General features: G+C 38.1%; 1 protein-coding gene across 4 annotated transcripts in view; it reads left to right on the top strand.

Moving 5' to 3' along the window:
* Positions 1-24657, top strand: part of apaf1 (apoptotic peptidase activating factor 1) — a 60147-nt gene that overhangs the window by 29710 nt on the left and 5780 nt on the right. For all 4 annotated transcript variants that reach the window (XM_066669393.1, XM_066669395.1, XM_066669392.1 and 1 more), the window contains 2 exons: positions 1773-1898; positions 4047-4193. In XM_066669393.1, the coding sequence (XP_066525490.1) occupies positions 1773-1898; positions 4047-4193 (273 nt within the window). The remainder of the gene's footprint in view (positions 1-1772; positions 1899-4046; positions 4194-24657) is intronic.

Below are 24657 nucleotides of genomic sequence, written 5' to 3'. Positions count from 1 at the left end.
GGTGCAGCAGTGCCCCTCTAAATTCTGTCTGCTCCCCAGTAGTCCTGAGAGACAGTGAAGTGTATGGAATGCAGTACTGTATTCAAACTTTTGGTTGTGTTCATGCCATCTCTGCGAGTGTGCTCATTAACCGTACAGCTGCAGTCCAGCATTGCTTAATTAGCACAGCAGGCCTTTACCCTGGACACACAAACATTAACATACACATACTTTCCTCTTTCTCTCAGAGGTCATGTTGAAACTGTGAGACTCCGTGTGTGAGAGAACGAGGCTAATGAATTGAAGCATTGTTTTCTTCCCCACTTTACTGTGCTGATGAGCTTTTTAATGAGATGCAGTGTTCTTCGGTTGGGCTGTCTGATAGCAGTGAAACAGACACAGAAGAGTTAGAACCCTGAGAGTTCTGTTTTGATTACAAGTGGACATATTGTCTACAAATCACATTTGTTGTGGTTTATTTCCCTTTACTATTTAAAGATTTAAAGGACAACTATGCCATACCTTAAAATGGCAGCTTCAAAATGATAGTGTTGCTCCTCCAAATTGTAATAGGGAGGATGGCACATATCTCACTGCTCTGCCTCGCTGCTTCCCTTAAAAACATGGCCATGCAACTTCAGGGTTGAAGACTGTGCATCGCTTTACAGCACACATCTCATGGGTGATTATCTTGTTACAAGTACAGTGCAGCTTAGAGAGAGTGATAGAAATATATGTTTTATTGATGAAGGTGTTGTAATTAGGTTTTTGAGTGTTAATGATGAATGCCTATTAACGTTATCTGGATTAACTTTTTAACATTGAACATAGATGCTGGAAATAAGCACATTTCTTTTGGTTTCTGTGTGGTTATAAAGGCCATTATACCACAAAAGTTACAATTTATGCTTGTAATAACACGATCCAGTGAATATTATTTGATTACACACTTTTCCCATGCAGGGCGGCACGGTGGTGCAGCAGGTAGTGTCGCAGTCACACAGGAGGTTGTGGGTTCGATTCCCGCTCCGGGTGACTGTCTGTGAGGAGTTGGTGTGTTCTCCCCGTGTCCACGTGGGTTTCCTCCGGGTGCTGCGGTTTCCTCCCACAGTCCAAAAAAAAAACACACGTTGCAGGTGAATTGGCGACTCGAAAGTGTCCGTAGGTGTGAGTGTGTGAGTGAATGTGTGTGTCTGTGTTTCCCTGTGAAGGACTGGCGTCCCCTCCAGGGTGTATTCCCGCCTTGCGCCCAATGATTCCAGGTAGGCTCTGGACCCCCGCGACCCTAAATTGGATAAGCGGTTACAGATAATGGATGGATGGATGGACTTTTCCCATGCTTAACAATATTTTATACGTTTATCACTAGAAGCCCTGAGAGTAGGTAGTGAATTGAATATCCCTCAGCAGAGAGAGAGAGAGAGAGAGAGAGAGAGAGAGAGAGAGAGAGAGAGAGAGAGAGAGAGAGAGAGAGAGAGAGAGAGAGAGAGAGAGAGAGAGAGAGAGAGAGAGAGAGAGAGAGAGAGAGAGAGAGAGAGAGAGAGAGAGAGAGAGAGAGAGAGAGAGAGAGAGAGAGAGAGAGAGAGAGAGAGAGAGAGAGAGAGAGGTGACTTGTCACAGTACTGTAAATGTGAATTACACTCAGCCACAGGTAGGGGGAGCTCAGGAGACAAAAAAGTCAATTCTTGCATAGTATTCCTTTAACAAAGCTCCATTGCCTTTGTCTACAAATTGCTGATGACAAACAAGCACATTCATCACATAAATAACCTTTGTAACATCTTTGCCCTCAGGTGTGGAGCAGTGCATCATGGAACATGGTATTCCACTTGAAAGGTCACAAAGCCTGTGTTCGCTGCTGCCGTTTCTCCTGGGACGGAAAGCGGCTTGCCACTGGTGATGACAATGGAGAGATCAGAGTAAGTGGCATGTGCTGATTGAAACAGAACACGTTAAACCTAGTTTATCACTGGTATCCCAGATATTTCATTAATAGAGAAGCATAAACTTGGGATGGCACTACAGGTGGTGTAGCAGCTACTCCAGGGTTCTGGGTTTTTTTTTTCCTGCCTCGGGTGACTCTGTGTTCTCCCTGTGTCTGTGTGGGTTTTCTTCGGGTGGTCCAGGTTCCCACAGTCCAATATGTTGGCTTTTTTTTATTTTAACTGTGAAACACTAAATAAACTTTCAACAATCAGAATGATTAATGATAGAATGAACATTGTACACTGCAAAATTGGTGCAGAAAAAATTGAGAAGGTTGTTTTATTTATACACAGTTAATGAAACTGTTGAGGAAAAAATGCATTGTGAAGTGGAGTTGCAGGCTGTTAAAATGCCTTAATGGTTAACATGATAAGATTATTAACTCAGGATGAAAAATATAGTAGTTTATTATGCTATTATAATGTATAATATCAACCTGAGTGATAAGGAGTGATGTCCTAAATTCCCCTTAAACACATTATAGAAATCTTCCTCTCATCATTTACATAATATTGGTTCCCCATCTGCCGCAGTGTCTCGGTCATACCTACACAGACCTGTATATTCTTGTCTATACCCTAAGGTCTCTGAGCTCCTCAGACCCAGTCTCAGACACATTGCCATGAGAATCATATCATTCATTGTTGGTAGTAACTATATAATGAACTTCAACTAAATGTGTTTTTTCCCCTAAGTTCTACCTTATCAATACTTTGCAGAGGACAAGCTGAAAAGAAGCAGCTTTTGCAGTCCCCATGTAATTTATGTATTTCATATATTTTGTGTTTTCTGAACTTCTGTTCAGTCTTCTGTGTAGTCTTGTTTTTTCATTACAGTTGTTTAACAACTGTGGGTTTGAGAAGGGCACTACATTTATATTCCTTATTCTCCCTCTTATTGTCCTTAATTATGTTTGGTGTCTTCACTTTTTTATGCATATATTTATTTATTTTGATCTTTCCCACTGCATTTCTGAATCCTCATACACATGTTGAATCACTCTCGATATAATTTGCTGTAAAATTGGAAAAATATATGAATGATATTCCAGAGTTTAAGCTAACTATTACTGTGGGTTTTAGCTTCTGCTTGCTCAGGTGTATTTGTTACCTACATTAGCCTCATAGCTATCAGACAAAACTACAGCCACAAACTTCAGTTGACACCAAATGTCTCTCAGCTGATCGGTGACATTTGGGGTAATGGGGAAAATGTGTAGGAGTACCATGTTTCTTGAACTATAACTTTAAATTTGAGAGAATGATGGGGTTTGAATCCCAGCTGTGATCTATGCCTGTGTGCTGTCAAGAACGCAACAGCTAGTCTCCTAATTAGGACAGAAGGGCGGCAGGGGTCCATTCTTCCCACTGCTAAAAGACACACCAGCAAGCCAGAACACGGGTTCTACAAAGTCAGAATGGAGATTTCACCCTCAGTTCCTCAAGCTGCTCCCTCTTTCACTCTTTTGTGTCCCCTCTGCTCCTCTGTAACACACCTGTCTTGTCTGCAAAACTGTCAGTCTCTCTCTCTCTCTCGCGCTCTCTCTCTCTGTATGTCTCTTGCTGTGAGAGAACAGGCGTAGTGTTCTGTTGTGTAAACTACAGAAGCTGTGCCTTATCCATTAAACATGCTAGAGAGAGAGAGAGAGAGACCTGCAGCAGTAACACACCACACTCTGATGTGTGTAATTCAAGCCCTCCGGTGCCACTTTGCTCAAACTCACCATTATTTATACACTTTTCTGTTTTGGCAAGGACAAGGAAGAGGAAATGCGCTCACATTTGGTTACCATGGAAACATGAGTGTATTGTACTCTGTGTGCCTTATTTTACAATCTTGTCAAATGTATATTTAGATTTAGAAGCTCATCATTTTGAAGTCTTTTTTGCATTTTTAACAATAACAGTAAAAAACAAATGAACCGAGTGGCTATGTTCAGTAAGTTCGAAGTGTTTCATGATTTAAACATTTTGCAATAAATGTAAAATTAGAAATAAAATGCAATACCCATATAGCACAATTAAGTAAAAATGTAATGATGATTATGGTTATAATTATTCAGTGATTGATTTTATACTCAGCTGTGGAACATGCTGAATGGATCACTGCTGAAGATTTGTTCCCGGGAGAGTAAGGACTCTATGGACTCTTTCCATGGAGGCTGGGTGACTGATCTGCACTTCTCGCCTGACAATAAAATCCTAGTCTCAACAGGAGGATACATCAAGGTACATGAACACCCCTACACACACAGACACCTACTCACTCACTCACTCACTCACACATCACACAATGTTTTGGTCCAACGTACTGGCTAAGGTTTGAAGTGGAGTGAAAAAATGCTCTACTTAAAATATGCATCATGTTCCAAACAATAAATCTATATTATAACAATTTCATTAAAAAACTGCATTTGTGATCAACAGCTGTTGAGCTTTTCTTGAGATATATTAATAAATCACTTGAGATAAAACTTTTATTTAAACTAAAAATATATCCAATCAACTAATGCAGATAATTCAAGGGGGCTTTGCTCTCTTTACATCGATCAGTTTCAAGAATGATTACCTACACAAGGTCGTGGGATACATTAACATATCCACTGTAGGTCTTGTAGGGCACGGTTTTCAACCTGTGGGGTTGAAAACACTCAGCATATAAATAGAATACTGCATTATTAGTACATTTTTCTCACACTAGACTGTGGGTGGCCTATGGCAGCTCGGTTACTGCCTTCATTTAGAAATACTGTAAGACGAGCGGCTGCAATGGACAATGATAAACTGTGTTTTTTTTTTTTTTTCTTTTGCTTAATATAATAAAAATCTAATATCTGATTGGCTGTATTGATTGACCTGTACCCCACCCACTGACCCTTTACACTGGTGCTGTGACCTGCATTTAATTGTGTTTATTTTGGTGTATAAACAGGGAAGAGGACATAAAATCTATGAAATTTACTTCACATTGTAATATTTAATATTTTAAGAACATCCTGAATGGAATATCCACTTTTTTGTTTAGTTTTATTCAATAGAGATAAAAAACAACAACAACAAAAATCTCTGTGGCATTTTAATAAAACAAAATTATATTTTCATTGATTGAAGATCCAAGGGTCTGGGGGAAGGGTTATAGCAAGCACAGGCATAATATTTACACATTGAGGAGGGCCCTGTTAAGGGTCTTCCCAGTGAGCAGTTGTTAGTACTTACAAAAGTGGCCCAAGGAAGGACAACCCTTGATGTGACAGGGTCATGGACACTGAATGGTCAATCAAGGGGGTCAGTGTAGGCATGTTATCATTTATGCAGCAAGCTGCAGTGTGTGTTCTGACACCTTTATTTTATAGCATGAATGTTTTTTAGCAACAAAACAAAACATGCTTCTCAGATGAAGCATAGCATGTGCTAGCCTGGGAATAATTGATTAAAATCAGGTAAAAAATAAACAAACAATCTGTTGGTGTCAACGTTTTTTTTTTTTTTTTTTGCCTTTTTTTGCCATGCTCCATGTTCATGCCTTAAAGGTGAGATATACCTATACCTCAAATAACACATTTTAGAAAATTCTGAGGGTTTCCTCGCTATTTGCAGCTCTGCAGTCTTTTTACCTGCTCAAAACCTGTCCAGGAAATAGTCTAATATTTTTATGATGTCCCAGTGTCAGTAAATGTGAAAACTGTCTGGTATTCTAGGCTTACTCTTTCTCTGCTCATGGAAGAGCAAAGGCCTCTGGAGTTGAAAAGCCACAAACTGAGATGAGGATATTGCTCTATTCCTGCTCCATAGGTGGGCAGTATTGATCTATTTCTGCTGTTTCAGCAGCTATTCCAAATATTTTCTGTCATTGTTAATAAAGCTATAGTTTCTCTAGGAAGAGTCTGTTAGCTTTTGCTATTTAATGTGGCCAAGAACCACATACTACTGCAGGAAAAGAAATTTCACTGGCATGCAAAGGACCAAACACAAGGTATTTTGGCAAAAGGATATATTTGATTCACATCCGACCGGTAACAGGGCCAGTACAAAATGAAACATGGAAGTGTGTGTATACATTGATGTACAGAGAGCCCATCAGAATGCATTGAGGCCAGCTTTACACACACTCCGTCTATTTGTTGGCAAAGCATCTGTAGCTGAGCTATACACAGCTATAAGTTATACCCCCCATTTTCTGAGAGGTTGGGACATTTTTACACCTGTAATCTGTAAATATGTCATTTGTTTGCCCTTGAACCTTTATTTAACAGATAAAATGACAAAGAGAGAAATGAGAAAGAGAGATAGAATTAAATTATTTAATGACAAACTAGATTTAGATTTAAATATAAACAAATTAAGAAATTGATGCCTGCAACCCACACAAAATTCTGGCACAGAAGTGTGTATAATTTTTGGGTCACGTCAGCTTTACTTTTTAAGGAATACTAGGTAACATTTATTCTTTAAAATTGCAGCTTCAAAATTGTTGTGATACTCCACTGACCTGTAATAGGGAGAATAATGATTCTTGTCATTGCTACTCCAGGTTCAGCACTGCAGAAATTGCACTATGTAAGCTTTAGAAGGGGGGTAAGAATATAGTTCATGACATGAACCGTAGATGGTGAAAGACCTAAATTCTTTACAGGCTTGCTTTGAGAAACTTTGAATCAACTAAAAATTCTCTCATTAATTTTGACACAAAGTGGTGAACTATGACCAATTCTTGCAAGAAAATAGTTAAACTGCAGTTTTTACTTAATAACAAAAACTGCTCATTTTAGAACAGTTTTTCAGAACAGTGTTCCTTGTGTAACTGTTCCTTATTTTGCCTCACTCCCAGCATTTTCTGAGTGTTTTGCCATCATCATGTTCTATTATTCTTTATTTTATTCTTATGTTTATTCTTTATTTTTTCAACTCACAATTAGATTTGTCTGTGAAACAAATAATTAAATTTCCTGTGATTTAACAAATTACAGTTTTTGTTACATTTTGAAAAAATGTCTCAGAAATGTTGTGAACCTAGCCTCGGTTCAGACAGAGTTGTGTTCACATTAGTACCTTTCTAATGCAAGGCTCTGTGCTGTTTGAAAAGATGGAATAAATTTGAGGCTGTTTCTTAGTTGGAATTATGGCAGGGCAAGCTACAAACAATGACTTCTATTTATTTATTTATGTATTTATTGATTTTTGCCATCTGTGAATTTGTTTTGTCCCCACTTTTATATTTTTTCATGATTGTATAACCTCATAGTTCTGCTAGCTTTTTCACTCTCAATCAAGAAGATGTTTATGATAGACTGGCATTGGCTTATTTACAGGGTAACGACTTTGTGATGGCGTTGATTACATTAAATGAGTGGCACAGCTGGTGCAGCTGGAAGTTTAGTGTTGGAGCATCACTTTAAGATACAGTGATTCATTTTATAACCATTTACGTTTTGTTGTGTATATTTGTACTTGTACATACTGAATTTCCAGTGTTTAACATAATCTCCTCCTCGTCAGCTGAGGTGTTTCAACATTGACCATAAAACTGGACTTTGCTAAGTGTTAAGGGGCAACTGCAAATGCTTCATTGTGTCCACTGCTGGATGTGATGAATGAGTGTGAGGGATTATAGTGAGTTGTGATTAATCATGAACTCATCTCAATTAGGACATTGCTCCGTTTTATAGGAGATGATTGATTAATTACCATAGCAACTAGCATGATTTTTCTAGCCATCAGTCACTATTGGACTGTCTGGCTAGTGCAGAGCTGGTGTCATTTTCAAATTAACAAGACTGCATATTATGTGCATATGCTGTGTAAAAATGAATGAGATTTAATACATATGAACTCAGCACAAAAAGTAAGGAAATTTGTGTTTGGTAGATTATTTCTTTGTTGTAACAATCCTTATTGGCAATAAATCTTATACTGTTGGAAAACCTGAAAACCTTCTCTGCCAATGCCAAACAACTTATTCTGCTGTTGCTATTGACATTTGTTTTGAGCTTCTGGTACCCCCTGATTGGCAGCACCTGTGAGCTTGGCCCTGCTACAGTGGTCAGTAGGTGTCTGCTCAAAGAATTGGCGTGCCACATTTGACTGATCTGGATAGAGCCCGTGCGAAAGGGCAACTTCAAGCTAGTGTACCGCAAAACCAAGTTGCAGCATTATTTGGCCTGAGCCCTAGTGCAATCTCCAAATTGAAGGCCAAGTATAAAGGGGGATGTCAGAGACAGGCTGTGAAGTGGACATCCCAAGAAGATCGTTTCCTCACCCTGTCACTGGCACTTAGGTACTGTAGTCTTCTGCAGATTTGCAGTCAATATTTGCAGGACAACAGCTCTCTGCCAAGACAATCCAGAACAGACTGCATGCAGCCAATCTCTGGGCTTATTGAACTGCCAGGAGGTCTGCCATGACTGCCCTTCACCATCAGGCCTGTTTGCGCTGGTGTCGGCAACATGTGCACTGGAACCTGAACAAGTGGAGGAATCTTATGTTCAGTGATGAGTCCAGATTCTGCCTACGGCAGTTGGATCATAGAGTCGGAGTGTGGGGAACATGTGGAGAACACTATGCTGATTACTGCACTGATAGAGTAAAATCTTTTGGTGGAGGCAGTGTGATGGTGTGGAGCGGCATCTCCTTTACTGGACAAACGGTGCCTGTCATAAAGGAGGCAATCTCAATGCAGAGAGATATCAAGATGAAATTCTGCAACCAGTGGCAATCTCCACAGTCTGGGACCGAACTCTATCCTCCAAAATGACAACACTCGCCCCACAGAGTGGGGTTTATCTGAGACTACCTCCCAAATTTGGAAGTGGAGTGGATGGAACGGCCTGTGAAGTCCTGACCTCAACCCCATTGAACACTTTTGGGATCAGCTTGAGCGTGCTGTTCGTGCCAGAGTGACCAACACAACCACGTTGGTTGACTTGCGACAAATGCTGGTTGAAGAATGGGATGCCATCCCACAGCAGTGTGTGACCAGGCTGGTGACCTGCATGAGGAGGAGGTGCCAGGATGTTGTGGCTGTGTATGGTTCTTCCACATGCTACTGAGGTTCCTATTTGAATAAATTGTTAACTTGCCAATATGGCTTGTTTCTTCAAACTTCAATCATTCAGTCCACCAAACACCAAAAGAGTCAATGGCAGAATAAACTGTTTGGCATTGCAGAGAGGATTTGGCAAATTTTTCATGGACGCAACCCACATACTTATCTCTACTTCTCATTCCACAAATGCATGTTCCTTACAAATGTGGCACCATTTAAAAGGGGAATTAACAGGCTTTCCAACAGAATATGATTTATTGCCAAGAAGCATTGTTACAACAAAGAAATAATCTAGCAAACACAAATTTTTTTTGTGATAAGTTTATATTAAATTATACTTATTTTATTATATTTTAGTATAATATAATATTATTGAATATAACACTGTTGAGTCAAATACATAGCTAACAGTCATGTGCTAAGAGATTTACTGAGCTTGTGCCTCAGCTACTTATTTTACAATTATATTTAAGCAGCACAGAACCGTCATAGTATTTAGGGACTCATTCTGATATTTAAATGATTATCAAAGTACGGCAGAATAGAACACAACAAAGTTTAAAGAATTGGATGGTGATTAATATTTGTTTTGTTAAAGCAACCTACAAATCTCTGCTTGAAATGAAAACCCAAACTTAGATCTCAGTGTTTATGTATTATTCCGTTAAAAGTAGCATGAATGTAAACCACAATTAAGTCAATACAATTCAGATGCTATCTGAACAAGACCAACTTCCAACCTAAAAGAACATGCATTAAAATAAAATTACTGAAAAAAATTGTGTTGAATGTACCAAGTTTATTTTTGACTACAAAGTAGAATAGCATATTGCTGTTGCTGTCAGCTCAGTGAAACATATATATGTTATTTACGTGACAACTATAGTTTGTTTTTGTTTGTTTTTGAAGATTCTGTGAAATTAAGAAACTTCTAAAAGTTTCCTTTAGAAGGTCTTGGTGGAAGCCATGCTTTAGCCTGACCAGATCTCACTGTGAGTTGTTAACTTGTTTTAAATCCTTGCTATATTACAGTCACTAATACTGTAATACTAATAGAGTAATTTAAAAAGATGTTTGTTTAAATTCTGTTAGTAATCAATCGAATATGACAATGTGAGATGACTACAACCATGTTTTACTTGCACATCTTTAATTATAACATTATATATTGTCACTGTCTAATGAAAACCATGTATCTCCAAAATAGTAAATTTCCATGAGAAGGAAACCTACTAAACGTTCAATGGAAGTCAATGTAAAAATATTTAATTTTAAGTAGTTAGGGAGCATTTCTGTTGGTCGCTGAGAAAGGACAGGTGCTGCGTTCAAATGATGTATCTTCATGTTTGTGGATTTTTATTTTTACGACATGTTTTTACTATGTGTACATTTTACTCTTCTAAGTGTGTTCCCAGCTTTCCCCGTTAAAATTTAGAGCAAGATGTTATTAGCAGAAATGCATCCTGTGCTACATAGCATCTTTTTGTTTTCTGTTTTGAAAACATCTCAGTTATATTTTGAGTTTCTTCTAATCTCATTGTTAGAATGTTAAAATTGAATTTAAATGAACTGCAGTTCTGGCAACATTCTGCTGAGCTCGCCTTGTTTTGTAATGTGCTGCTGCAGGATAGAACAAAGACCTATCTTAAATGCCTGATATTATTCAACAAGGTAGCTTCTCTGCCATCATGAACGGGTGAGTTTATGTAGTGTTCTTTTTTTTTTGGGGGGGGGTGGGGGGGGGTTATTTTTAAATCTCCTCTTGCTCTGTGCTCTGCTCTTTGATCTCAGCCTAAAGTTTCTTGTCAGTGACCTGTTTACAAAGGGTTACACCAACTGATATTATGAGGAAATATTTTGTAGTTGAATCCTTCAAGTCACTTAACATCCTCTTAGTCAGTTCAGTCAGATTATCATTATTAGGTTTTTTCACACATGCACTGCTTTCAGTCAATTTCACCAACATAAAATGGTATAGTTTGGACAGTGAGATGTGAAAAGTAATTCTGAATTATTTTATACAGTGACCCTGAATTGGATATATATATATATATAATGAGAGAGAGTGAGATGGATAGATTTTTACATAAATTTCTTGCTTTTTTTGCTCTCAACAATGAATGTTTTTAAAAATACTTTTTAGTTTGCAGTAATATCTCTGAACATTTTGTGTCTCTTGTTTGAATAAAATAATTTCTAATAAAATAAAATTTAAAAAATAAGGCACATTTGATTAAATCAAGCAGCAATGAGGCTCTTTGTCTTTGGGGTTTTGAATCCCTGCACACTCTGTAGGTCATCATTGTTTGACTCACACACATGAATAAACATACTAGAATAAGCACAATGTTATGTTTTGTTTTTTTACTTGGGGCGTTAATATAGATAAGGGTTCAATGGCCCCAAACGGTTTTTTGAGCACTGTTCATATTTGGTGTGTGTTTGTACTTTTATCACTGAAACCAAAGCATTTAGCCTCTCCTCCATGTTGCCTCCATGTGGCAGACAGCGGCAGAGTCACGTGACTACAGTGGGGTAGTATGGTTTAAAATGGACAGTACATGAACACACATTAGGGACGTAACAGAATAAAAAAAAAAAAGTTAAAAAAATTTATATAATTGATATAGACCAGATTATGTCGATTAAAAGTAGTTCAGAATGTCGATTTCGATTAATTATCCAGCCCTACAGATGTGATTGGATTTTATAACCAGCACTATATTTGATGAGAAAGCACTGCTGCAATGTTAATGTTTTAATAATATTTATTTTATTATCTTCATTCAAATACAGTTTAGCTGTTGCCATGACAATTCTCCAACCTTACAAAGGCCAGAAGTGTTTAGTTCATGGTTAGTGTAGAGAGTAGCGGGGAGCTGAAATGTTGGTTGAAATGAAATCTTTACTGTGGTGGAGAGACATTTCTACATTTTTAAGCCTTTATTGATGGTTTTGTTTGTTATTATGTAGATTCTGCACACACATTTAAACAGATATGTTTTGGTCTATTGTTTCATTCAAAACATTCCTTGTGATCAACGGTAGTAATGTTTTTGTCACGGTGTCTCTTTGTAATGTTAGTGTCAATGCACATACAGGTATTTATCATTAGTTTTCCTTTACCTAAAAACAATTTAAGAGTGAAAGCTCTGCCAAGCAGAGCAAAAAAGCAAACGTATTTATATTTATTATAGTAGGTTCTCTTCATTTTTGTAGTATAGAGCTCAGCAAAAATGCAGGAAATGCATCTCCATCCATCCATCCATCCTCCGGTACACCAATAACTGGTGGTTGTTCTTATGCATGTTATGTCCTTGCTAATGAAACATTAAAGCTGTTCCTGGCTGCCATAAGCTTCCATTTATGGTGGGGATGGGTAGATAGCTGGTGGAGTTTTCAGCAGTAATTGCAGGGTAGATGTGCATGGCAGGCATTTAACATTTCAGCAAAGAAAAGTATCGCGTGGGGTTTTAGAGAACAAAATAGAGAAAGCTCACTTTCATCAAGTTTTTTCAGGCTGAAACTTTTTTAATAAAATACTCTCATATGCACAGTAAGCATGTAGAGCATATCTACTGTAACAAGGTTGAGCCTCAATTACTGACTGCAACTCTTCTTGAGAATGTCTTGTAAATGTTTTTTAAAATTTGCAAATTGTTTGTTTCTTAGCCCCAGCCCTTCTTAGTGTCTGTAATTCTCCAGTTAAAGGTAATTTTCTCAGTCCCTGTTTATAACTTCCATGAGGCAAAAGAACCCCTTTTTCTAGTACTATATAAATCTCTCATTGCTAAGAGTGAGTTGATGCCTAGTGATGTATGTTTACTTGGGGTTAGGTCAGTTCTTCTTTCATTTCTTATGCTTTTTCATGCTCAAGCTGCGTTCTCCACACACACACACACACACACACACACACACTGCTCTTTCATCCAAACCAACCACTGAGCAGTGCCTCTCTCCACACATACACCCACACACTCACGCACCCACACAAACACATTACAGGTACCTGCTTTTTACATTTATCATGTGTTGAATTATTATTTGGATCATAAGGTACATGAAAATCCACTGGACTAATTGTCAGTCAGGATAACCTATATTTGCATTTTTAAAAAAAGATCAATTGTATAGCCTTCTATGTATTATCTAAACATATCTTCACTGTCCTATTAAAAACATGTATCTCCAAAAGGCTAACTTTTCAGGAACAGGAAAGTACTGTATTTCTCTGATGGTATCTGTAAATATAAACCACATATAACATGATTTATACCCATTACAGACCAGAAATTTAAAAATATCTTAAATGAGAATAATTTCCAAAAGGTTTATATGTAAAATTGACGTATAGTGTAGACAGCAAACACTGACAAAAGCGGATTCCAGTGAGCCACGTCCTACTCTGTGTTACCACAGCCTGCAGCATATTCTCCTAAAACATTGCTGCTATGAATCCATGTTTTAGCAGAGTCTAAAAATAGCAAAGTCTATCATTATTATATTTGATCAAAGTCAGCATATTTATTCCTTTTTGTGATTAATTATAAATATAGGGGTCTAATATTTCACGTGTGTAAATGTGCTAACGGTTGTTAACTTTAGCACGGACACTCAAACAGTACTGGGAGAAGTGGGGTGGGGGGTTGGGAGATACGTGGTTTTGATGGACAGGTCTAGTAGCCAATAGAAAGATCAAAGATCAAAATGACCAGTGAAAAGCTGAAAAATCTCAGACAGAGATTAATGTCTACATGTAACACATATAAAAAAAGTGAAAACGCTAAAAGTGGAGATACTTGTTTTTAATCGGACGGCAAATATATATAAGTTTGGGGTATATGATAAAAGTAAAAGGTAGGGCTGGGCAATTAATCAAAAATGATTCAAAATCAAGTTTCAGAACTTCTAATTGATGTAATCTTGCCTATATATAGATTATATGGATTTTTCCTTTAATTCTGTGCATATTTTTTTTTAATTCTGTTGATACATCCTCACCGTGTGAAGGCAACAATGAGGAAAACCTAAACACTGAACACAAAGAAGTCAAATGTAAACACTGAGATAAAAAAGTTCCAGACCAAAGTTAACCCCCAAGTCAGTTTAACACTAAACACAATTACACACAGACTATTCCAGCTTTAATACTGGATCATATTTACTGTACAAGCCTCGTCAGTGAACTATGAGCCAACACACAACAACAAAATAATGGTTCATTAATCGTAGTTGAGGTGACATTTTCAATTAATCGTGATATTGATTTGCGCTCATATCATCCAACACTAGTAAAAGGTAAAAATCATGATGGTATATAAAATAAAATGACATATTTCTCTTTCACATAATGTTGCTGTCCAAAGAAAGATGCGTATCTTAGTTTGTATTTTTGTTTTTTTGTGATTTTGTTTTTTACACTGTCAGAAAAACATTACAGCGAAAAAATGAGCAGAATCGCACTGCAATAAATGGTTTTCTAAAACACCCAAACAGAAATCCTTTTTTATTGCCTCATGGTAAAATAAGAGTGCCCACAGCACAAATGTTCTGTCTTCCCAGTTTGGTGATGTTATGTGCTCTTAGGAAGACCTGAACAAACCAAACAGCTTGCAAACACCACGCAAATAAACTTTGCTGCACCTGCTCCTTGAGTTACAGTGGGGTAGTTGAAGCTTGCTCTGCCTCGTCCACAAACATTAAACCTTGGTTTATTAGGTAAGGCAGTAGGATAAAATGTGATGTTGCCCAACCCCATTGAAGTTCTATGCTGAACTAAAATATTAGAGCAAAATTACACACACTAGCATTTATGTAAAGCCCTTTGGTTTGTTACGGCCAATGCTAAAATAATATATAACAATGAAAATGGCTATGATATTGTTGACTGAAAAGGAGAAAAGTGTTGTTTTATGTGGACTGTTTGCTTTATTAAAACATCCACAGAAATGTCTTCTTTAATGTCAAACCTGCAGTTTAACCTTTACTTTCATTTAGTTCTTTCATAAAATGGTACCATTTGTCAGTGGTTGCCTTGTCCATATTATGTGTGCAACTGTGTAAGTGTGTGTGTGTGTTTCTCTGTGTTTGTATGTGTCAGGATAGGCAATGGTAGGTGATTTATGACCATAGTTTTTGGCAATATCTGTCTTTTGGCTGGTTTTTGCTTTCACACATAAATGACAAATAGTTCTTGCTTGTGTTGGTGTGTGTGTGTGTCCTGTGAGACACAAAGTGTAATATAGTGTGTGAAAGATGGAGATTACCTGGAGGAGTGAAGAGAGAGATGTGCAGGTCAGACAGGATATTACAGCCCCACTGGGGGAGAGGTGATACGTCAGCTCAACACAAACACACACACACATACCTGTACACATCTCCTTCAGTGTTACTTGTCCATGATTTGGTGACACACAGTAATTCACAACTGCATCTCCCAAGACCCCCAAAGCTTAACTTCATCATTTTACAGACTGCAAATCAATGCTACTTTAACTTATGAGTCTCACTGCACAACAGTGCATCCATACAGCATGTAAAGACTATTGTTCTTCTTTGGCTCCTGTGTAAGGATTCTGTCTCAGTAGGAAGACTAAAGTACAGAGGGTTTTATGTAGATAGGTGGTTAAGGGTCTTAAGCAGGTGGTTGTTTGTGTATTTTTGGCAAGGCATTTATTTAAATCTAGTTTACCATATTTAAACAGACATATGTTGATTAAAATATGAAATACATAAGACACTGGATGAAAAAATTGAAGCAACACACTAAGTATACATGAATGCATTTAACATTTAATCATTTTCTATAGCAGCATTGATTCTCTCTATATATGTTTCTGTGTGTGTATTAGAGAGAATGAAGCACGACATCTCAGAATATCAAAGCTGTCCGCTGTTTTATTTTGTCTTTTAAATGGGGTGGATCAAATAATGTTCCATTTAGCTCTTCCCTCCAGAGAGGAGCCAGGGGAGATGTGGGGAACAGCTTGACTTTGAGACAAATAACCCACATTGAATGTCTGACATTTTGAGTATTAGGCTGTACAGATGTCTTAAGACTACACTGTATTAAACAAAAAAGAAACTTAGTCTTACATACACTGAAGAAACTGTTGTATACAGAAGCCCTAAAAGGCCATGTTTTTACATATTGTGGTAATTAAATATTTATTTAGTTATCACAACCTAACAATTGTTGTTTTATCACTATATCAAATTAATTGTGTATTGTTAAATAGTTGTTGTTAATATTGCATTATCTGTTGCATCTTGTGTGCAAAAATTGCCTTGAGCGACTAAAGATGTTCACAGAAACACACTATGATTGAACTGCCCTTCTGCCTCTGTTGTGGCAGCATAAAATTGGTGCTTTTTCACTGCATGATACTTACTCTACTTTTGGTGTTTTCCATGGCATGGGTCTGGCTCTACATAACTTGACATGGCTCGGCTTGGCTGGCTTAGAGCTTGTTGCTTTTTCCACTAGCAGGACTTCCCTGCGAAATGGAGCCGGTGATGTTGCAAAACCCCGTCTTAACAAGAATCGCTGGCTTTGAAAACCACAACAATGACAGCGGTAAAATTAGGTATTGTTTACTCATTGTGTAAACAGCACAGTTGGAACCCCGAGTGACCTGGGACTGAAAACTTGCCAGGTTCGTGGTACCAGATTTGGCCAGTAGAAAAGCAAAAGAGCTGTGCCGAGTCAAGTAGAGTCGTGTAGGTTCCATGCAGTAGAAAAGCCATTTAACTCTACTGTGGCCTTTTTATGTAATATTGACCAAATTAAAATATATAAAGGAGTCAAGCTAATATATGTTTTGTTTTTGGAGTTAACTTTATTTACACTGGGGCTAATATATTAAGTATAGGAAATCGTACCCAATAATTAATGACATGTAAATCTCTCGTGATCTATATCTTTATCTACATTAGACATGTGAGCCTCAAAGTTCCAATCGCAAAACTTAGAAGCATATTTTTTGATGATATACTCCTTTGGGGATAAGGTGAAAAATAGGCAGATGGGATTTTTCCGCTAAACAAGGTCTTTTATGATGATTGGTTTGGATGTTCCATGGACAGTATTTATTTGAGCGATCCTGTCCTCATGGGAGGAGAAATGCAGTGACCAAGATTTTTCTGCTGCTCTCTGTAATAACTGGACCCTTTGATTGCGAACTCAATGGTGAATGGAGCCCGCACACACAGACTTTTAAAACTTCTATGGCTCAGTGAGGCAGAGTAATGACAGTTCTGTCAGAATGTCAAAATGTGTGCAAACCAGGAGTGACCTTACAGCAGCCTGACAACACCTACACACACACACACACACAAGGACAAGAACAAACCCAAAGAGACAGAAATAAGAGTATACAAATAGAAAACCTAGACACACAGAGAGAGAGACAGTAGTAGTATTGTAAGTTCTGTGTCATGGTACAAAGTTCTTCTGTTAGCTGTGGATACTGGGTGACTTCTGAGTATTGTAATTTGTCTTTTGTCTGTCCTTCTCTCCATTTATTTTTTATTTTTTTCTCAACATAGAAAAACATTTAAATTAAATTAAATCATTAAAAAATAAATAAATAAAAACTAGGTCCAGTTTTAAGTCTGAATTTCACATCAAGCATAAAAACATTCAACATCAATTTAAGTTTTTACAAACAGATATAAAATCAAAGACAAAAGTCTCATTCCACTCCATTGTCTTGGGTAAAACAGTCCCATTTCTGTTAGTGTCCAGCCTTGAACAAATGATTGCCTTTACACAGGCAGTATTTAGCCCATAGTTAAAATGGATTTTATGGATAAACCAAATAACATGCAGCAAGTTCCACCTATTGAGGGAGCCAAATGATGAACATAAAAAGTAAGGAAATTTGTGTTGGGTAGATTATTTCTTAGTTGTAACAATGCTTCTTGGCAATACATCTTTGGAAAGCCTGTTAATTTAACCTTTTAAATGGTGCCACATGTGTAAGAGGCATGCATGTGTGGGATGAACAGTACAGCTGAGTATGTGGGTTGCGCCCATGAAAAATTTGCCAAATCCTCTCTGCCGATGCCAAATAGCTTATTCTGTGAGATGGTGTGGGGCGGCATCTCCCTCACTGGAAAATCGAGGCTTATCATCATTGGAGGCAATCTCAATACAGAGAGAAATCAAGATGAAATTCTGCAACCAGTGGCAATCCCATGTCTCCACAGTCTCCAAAATGACAATGCTTGCCCCCACAGAGCAGGGTTTATCAGAAGACTACTTCCCAAATTTTGGGAGTGGAGTGGATGGAATGGTCTGCCAGCGTCCTGACCTCAGCCCCATTGAACGCTTGTGGGATCAACTTGAGCGTGCTGTTCGTGCCAGAGTGACCAACACAACCACGTTGCCTGACTTGTGACAAATGCTGGTTGAAGAATGGGATGCTATCCCACGGCAGTGTGACTAGGCCGGTGACCAGCGTGAGGAGGAGGTGCCAGGCTGTTGTGGCTGTGTATGGTTCTTCCACACGCTACTGAGGCTCCTGTTTGTTAAATGAATAAATTGCCAATATGTCTGGTTTCTTCAAACTTCAATCATCCATTCCACCAAACACCAAAAGAGTCAATGGCAGAAAAAACAGTTTGGCATTGGCAGAAACGATTTGGCAAATTTTTCATGGACGCAACCCACATACTCATCTCTACTTCTCATTCCACAAATTCATGTTCCTTACAAATGTGGCACCATTTAAAGGCGGAATTAACAGCCTTTCCAACGGAATAAGATTCATTGCCAAGAAGCATTGTTACAACAAAGAAATAATCTACCAAACCCAAATTTCCTTACTTTTTGTGCTATGTTAATATTGTAGAGGCTGTAAAATTGTTTTATGTGCATTTGCCTTGGAATCATAAATTGGATTTGGAATCATAAATTCCAAGTAAAAGTTACTGACGGGCTGTACTAAAGGTACAGGTACAGTTGTTCACAAGTTTCCAATTAATTTCCCATACACAACTTAGTAACTATGCGCTTGAAGACTGTGACTATATTCTTATGTAATCTGGGCTCCTGAGACTGCTTGCCTAAGGTAAAGTAAAAAGCCACTGTGGTTGGGATGACAAAAATAAAGAAAGATGCCACAACCAGTTTTGCTCTCTTCCCAAGACACACACACATAGAGGCAGTTGTGCTATACTTAGTATCTGAAGTACAGATCCATCACTTTTTGTTTAGCAATAAACTGCAGTAGATTTGGCAGTGATGGTAGCGCAGTGAAGGTAAACACCTCCTTACTTACATTTTATAACATCACCTATTTTTGCTCACTGAGACATAAATACAAATTCACATGTAGATTCTAAACTTTCAGTCTCTACTACATTTGTGTTTGTAAGTTGAAGAGAAGATATTTTATTATTCTGTAATTTCATTTGCTGAAATTTTTCTACTTTGTGTCAGGCTTTGAGGAAAGGAAAAACTTCCTTTGTGGCAGACAAATCCATAGTCAGTCTGTAATCTGCAGTCACTGAGCAGTAACATCATGGAAATGAAAACAGCCTCTCATGCCAAGGTCATTGTGGTTAAATCAATTTGGGGTTTTGGATGGAGATATTTTTTGAGTCTTTTTGTTTCATGTATTAGCTGTTGGTTCAATAAACATTTGATACTGACCCCACACTCCTACACTTTTTAAACACTGTTCACTCACTCTCTACTCTGTTAGGCACACCTGTTTCATTGGTCCTTGTATATGTAAAACACCACCCACAGGATGCTGCTGTTTTTTTTTTTTTTGTAGGTGGGCTATCCTCAATCCAACAGTGACTTTATTAAAATATCTATCAGCCCTGCTGTGTCTGATCCACTCCTACCAGCAACACACACACACACCCCACAACCACCACCACCACCACCACCACATCCACCATCTCAGTGTCACTGCAGCACTGAGAATGATCCAACACCCAAATTATACCTGCTCTGTGGTGGTCCTATGGGGGTCCTGACTGTTGAAGAGCAGGGAGAAATGGGGAAGTGTATAGTAGTGAGGTCATATTTGATTATATGTAAGTACTGTCTCTGAGTACAAGATCAATATGTTAAGAGTTCAAAATTACAAGCAAATACAAGTGTTATGTTTTTTTAATGTATACATATATACATCCTGTAAATCCTAAAAAAAAAAGAATAAAATCTAATGAAAATACACCCTAAATTATGAGCCTGTTTGTAGTAAGTATTCATAATTCTTACATTTAATTAGCCCCTGTCACTTGAAGCTTATTCCTTTCATTGCGTTTTTTTGAACTTGGAACTCATGGTCCTGTTTTTCCAGTGTAGGCAGTAGTTATTAGAAGAACATTTTGAACACAGCACTTGTCTTTGTCTTTCAGATTCACCTAGTGAATGTCCTCCATTTTTTCCTCTTTATTCACATTGTGCCTTTATGAGTGATAGAAAGCCTCCAGGGACTCCTTTCATCAAGAGAGCTTCTCAGAGAACCTCTTAAACCTGCATTTTTCACCAAGTATCAGAGCAAACAGAAGTAGTGTGTTCTCTTTGATTTCTGTGTTTTGTATCCTACATGTGCTGCTAAGGTCTTTATGGCATTCTATCACCTTCAGCTCTCACCATTTCACCATTGAGCACTTGCTGTTAAGGTGTGTCGCCACATTACGCTGATTGGATTGCATGATTGATGTGTACACCGGAGCAAGGTCGGTCCCTCTTTCCCCCTGCGTCTTTTTCGCAAAGGAATGTTCTCTCCTGTGTTTGTACCATGGCTCTTAATGGAGACTGAACACACTCATGGCCACAGTTTAGTGACTTTTTCTGAAAGTATATATGTTCCAGTTCACCTCTGATACACGATTTATATATAGCAAGTTAATGTACACTCAGCTTACCTTCTAGACTCTTATCAAACATGCGGTTTTTGTCCACTTTGTACTTTTATAATGACTGCTGCAGAATTTATTAGCCCACCTCTACCCTGCCTAATTAGTGGAAAGGGGCCACCACTGAGTGAAGGCCTATTCTCTGCAACAGTAGGAAAACAAACATAGTGATAGCGTGAAATTTGTGAAACAGGCAAAAAGATCAAATGCACAAACACCAACATGGGCTGGTGTAGTATACTGGGTAACATTTACTGACATAACTGACAATGTGGCAGGCTGTGTGTACTGTTTTTACAGCTTCAAAACTGCTGTGATGCTTCCGTGGCCTGTAATAGGGAGAATAGGGCCCCTGCTGTTCCTGCTTCAAGCTCAGCCCCCCAGAAAATGCACTATGTAACTTTTGGACGAGGACAGCAAACCACTCCTCCTCCTTCAAGCCCAATTCATACTTCTGCGTTGACTTGACGCAGAGCCTACATCGTATGCTATGTAAGAGCCCTACACCATTGTGCCTATACTTCTGCATTGGTGTCTGCAATTACACCGCCACATCACTAGGGCTGAATCTCAAACATCTTCCTCTACTCTATATAGTACACAATGTTGTGGTGTAGTATTATTAGTTTCATAAATCTTTAAAGTGCACTATTTAGGGAGTAGGTCGTTGTTTGGGACAGAGCCTAGTTTACATGAGGTGCCAGGAAAGAAACCAATACAAAGCCAGCATGTTTTTGCCACGTGGTCCTGGTACTTGTTGGGTTATTTTTTCCCGGAGATGTCTGTAACTCTCCTTTGTTTATAGATTTTTACTCACCCCTGATGTCCACATTAATCAGGTTTGAGGAAATCTCTCGTCATGAATTTGCTGCTACCTGCGTATCTGTGTGTAGAGGAGAGGAGTTCATGTTTCTGTACTTCGGGTCAAACAATGTCCGTCCGACAACTGACCAATGTCAGTCCTTGCAGTCTGCCTCAATTACACGCATAGTAACATTTCACTACACCATAGGGTTCGTGTTGACACATTGCCTACGGTGTAGGTTTTTTGACACAGAAGTATTAATTGGGCTTCCCCTCTCCCATTAATTTCATGCAGAATGAATTGCAACTGAAGGGGGAGCCCCATAACCAAAATGTAAAATTTTACCTTGTGTTCCTTTAAACACTCTACATTTACCAGTATCATTCTGGGCAAGACCCCTAACACTACAGTTGCTTACCTCTGTAATGCAATTACAACTGTAAGTTGCTCTGGATAAACGTGTCTATTTAGTTCTACAGACTGTAACAGTACAGATGAGGTAGGATATTATGGAAAGATCCATTAAACATTTAACTAAACAATTAATTATGCTAAAAATATTTCAGAAATCTTTCATCACTGTTAATTGTATTTTGTTATTATTATTTTATTGTTTAACATACATAATTAAAACAAAGATGCTGGTGCTTTAAGAAAGCAAGTTAAAATCTGTCCTGGATGAAACAGGTTACCAGTGCAGTTACTTTCAAAATAAAGGTGATAAGTACTCACATAAATTTGTTACTTAATGATTTATTACTTAAATACATCTCATGTATACGTCATACATCCAAAAACTTTTTATCTTCACTCACTATCCATATTGTCAGCTCCACTGATCATTCAGGTGCCCTTTGTTGTTCTACAAACAGACTGTAGTCCTCTTTTCTTCATAATTTCTCATCCTATTCTTCACCAGAAGAATGATGATTTTTACTGTATTTAAGTACTTTTTTTGTGTATCTGTACTTACTGAAGTATTTCCATTTTGGGTCTTTTTACTTGAACCCCACTACATTTCAAAATCAAATATCTTACTCCACTACGTTATAAAAATCTGCCGTTCCTTTTGGTTTATTTGTGAATAAAACCGCAACTTGTCTGAAAAAATGTCTCCAGACTGCACGGCTCTCCGAGCAACACAGAGTGGCACCGTTGCTAGGAGATGAATGAACACAGTCATCGCTAAAACACACAAAAATTTTCTCTGCCTAAAACCAATAATACCAAAGACGGACATTGTTTTTTATCAACACTTGTGCTACAAGTACACTACAAGTAAACACGTTGAGTTCTTAGAAAGATTATAAACTAACAAAATGATTTTTACTGTTTAGTATTTGGCTGTATTTGAGTCATGAGTAACTACTATTCAATACGTGAGGCGAGGTCAAAATCTGAAGAAATATTTCAAAACGCAAAAATCACTACAGAGAGATAAACAAGTCCAAAAGCAAACAAACAAACAAAACCATAGTCTGTTTAAGAAACAGGTGTCTCAGAATTGCAAATGCCTCAAACTGTACTCTGCACCTATGTAGACAAAACAGAGAGTTTAAAGGAACACTATGTAATATTTTTACCTGAAAATTGCAGCGTCAAAATCATTGTGATGCTTCAGTGATCTGTAATAGGGAGAACAGAGTGTCTGTTGTTGTTTCTCTTGACTCAGCACTGCAGTAAATGCACTATGTATATTTGGGAGGAGGGTAGGAAACTTCCCCTTTACTTTCCCCTCCCTACCAATTTCAGTACAGTGCTGTAACACTTAATTGTACTAGGGGGAGCCCCAGGAGCAGAAAAAAAAAAAAAAAATCTTACATAGTGTTGTTTTTTTTTTTTTTTTTATCACTAAGTGTTCTGTGCCATTATGAAATTTTACACATGTGCATTGGCATCTGTCGCTCTGCAATTACAACCCCAAACCTCTATGGCTGATTCTTCTTCAACCCTATGTAGTACACAATGTAGTGGTATTAGTTTTATGAATCTTTAAAGTGCACTATTTAGGGAGTGAATTGTAGAGAATATTTCTGGACTTCTTCATTTGAGCAACTTGAACCATATTCGTCCTGACCAATCACAGTCGTTGTGGTCTGTGTAGATGCCACGAGTTACATTACTGGAGAGGTGCGCATCAGGCCACACTGCCTATGGCATAGGTTCAACACAGAAGCATAAATTGGGCCCAGTGTGTTCAAACTGTGTCCAGAGTCAGACTTTCTATTCTATTACAAGACTGGGGAACCAAGAGTGACACTAGAGTCTTTTCACCTAAAATATGTTCAGCATGAGTCTTGTTACAAAAATTAAACTAGGATATTAGAGCCATAATACTTCATTTTACTTTTAATTTCGATACTTAAGTACATTTGAAGGTCAATACTTTTGTACTTTTACTCAAGTGGAGATCTACAACAAGGACTTCAACTTTTACTGGAGTAATATTTTACATTGAAGAGCTGTACTTTTACTCAAGTACATGGTTTGTGTACTTTGTCCACCACTGTCCTTCTCCCTGTTTTTCAATGGTCAGTACAGCTGCAGGACCACCACAAAGCAGGTATGATTTGGCTGATGGATCATTAGTAGCGCTGCAGTGACACTGACGCATTAGTGGTGTGTTAGTGTGTCGCGCTGGTATGAGTAGATTAGAATCTGCAGTGCTGCTAGTGTCCTCATTGTCCACTAACCTTGTAGATGTAAAGTCAGAGACAGGAGCTCATCTGCTGCTGCACAGTTTGTGTTGGTCGACCTCTAGCCCTTCATCAGTGGACACAGGGCACTGTCGGCTGGATTTCTTTGTTTGTTGGATTATATTCAGTCCAGCTGGTCTTTAAAAAAAAAAAAAAAAAACTCTTGCACCAGTGCATCACACACTCACATCACCACCACATCAGTGTCACTGCAATGCTGTGAATGATCCACCATCCAAAGCATACCTTCTCTGTGGATGTCCTGAC

This window comes from Hoplias malabaricus, chromosome 4 (genome assembly GCF_029633855.1).
Source record: "Hoplias malabaricus isolate fHopMal1 chromosome 4, fHopMal1.hap1, whole genome shotgun sequence".
NCBI classification, from domain to species: domain Eukaryota; kingdom Metazoa; phylum Chordata; class Actinopteri; order Characiformes; family Erythrinidae; genus Hoplias; species Hoplias malabaricus.
Note: the sequence above shows the minus strand (reverse complement) of the source record. Positions and strands in the feature narration are given on the sequence as shown.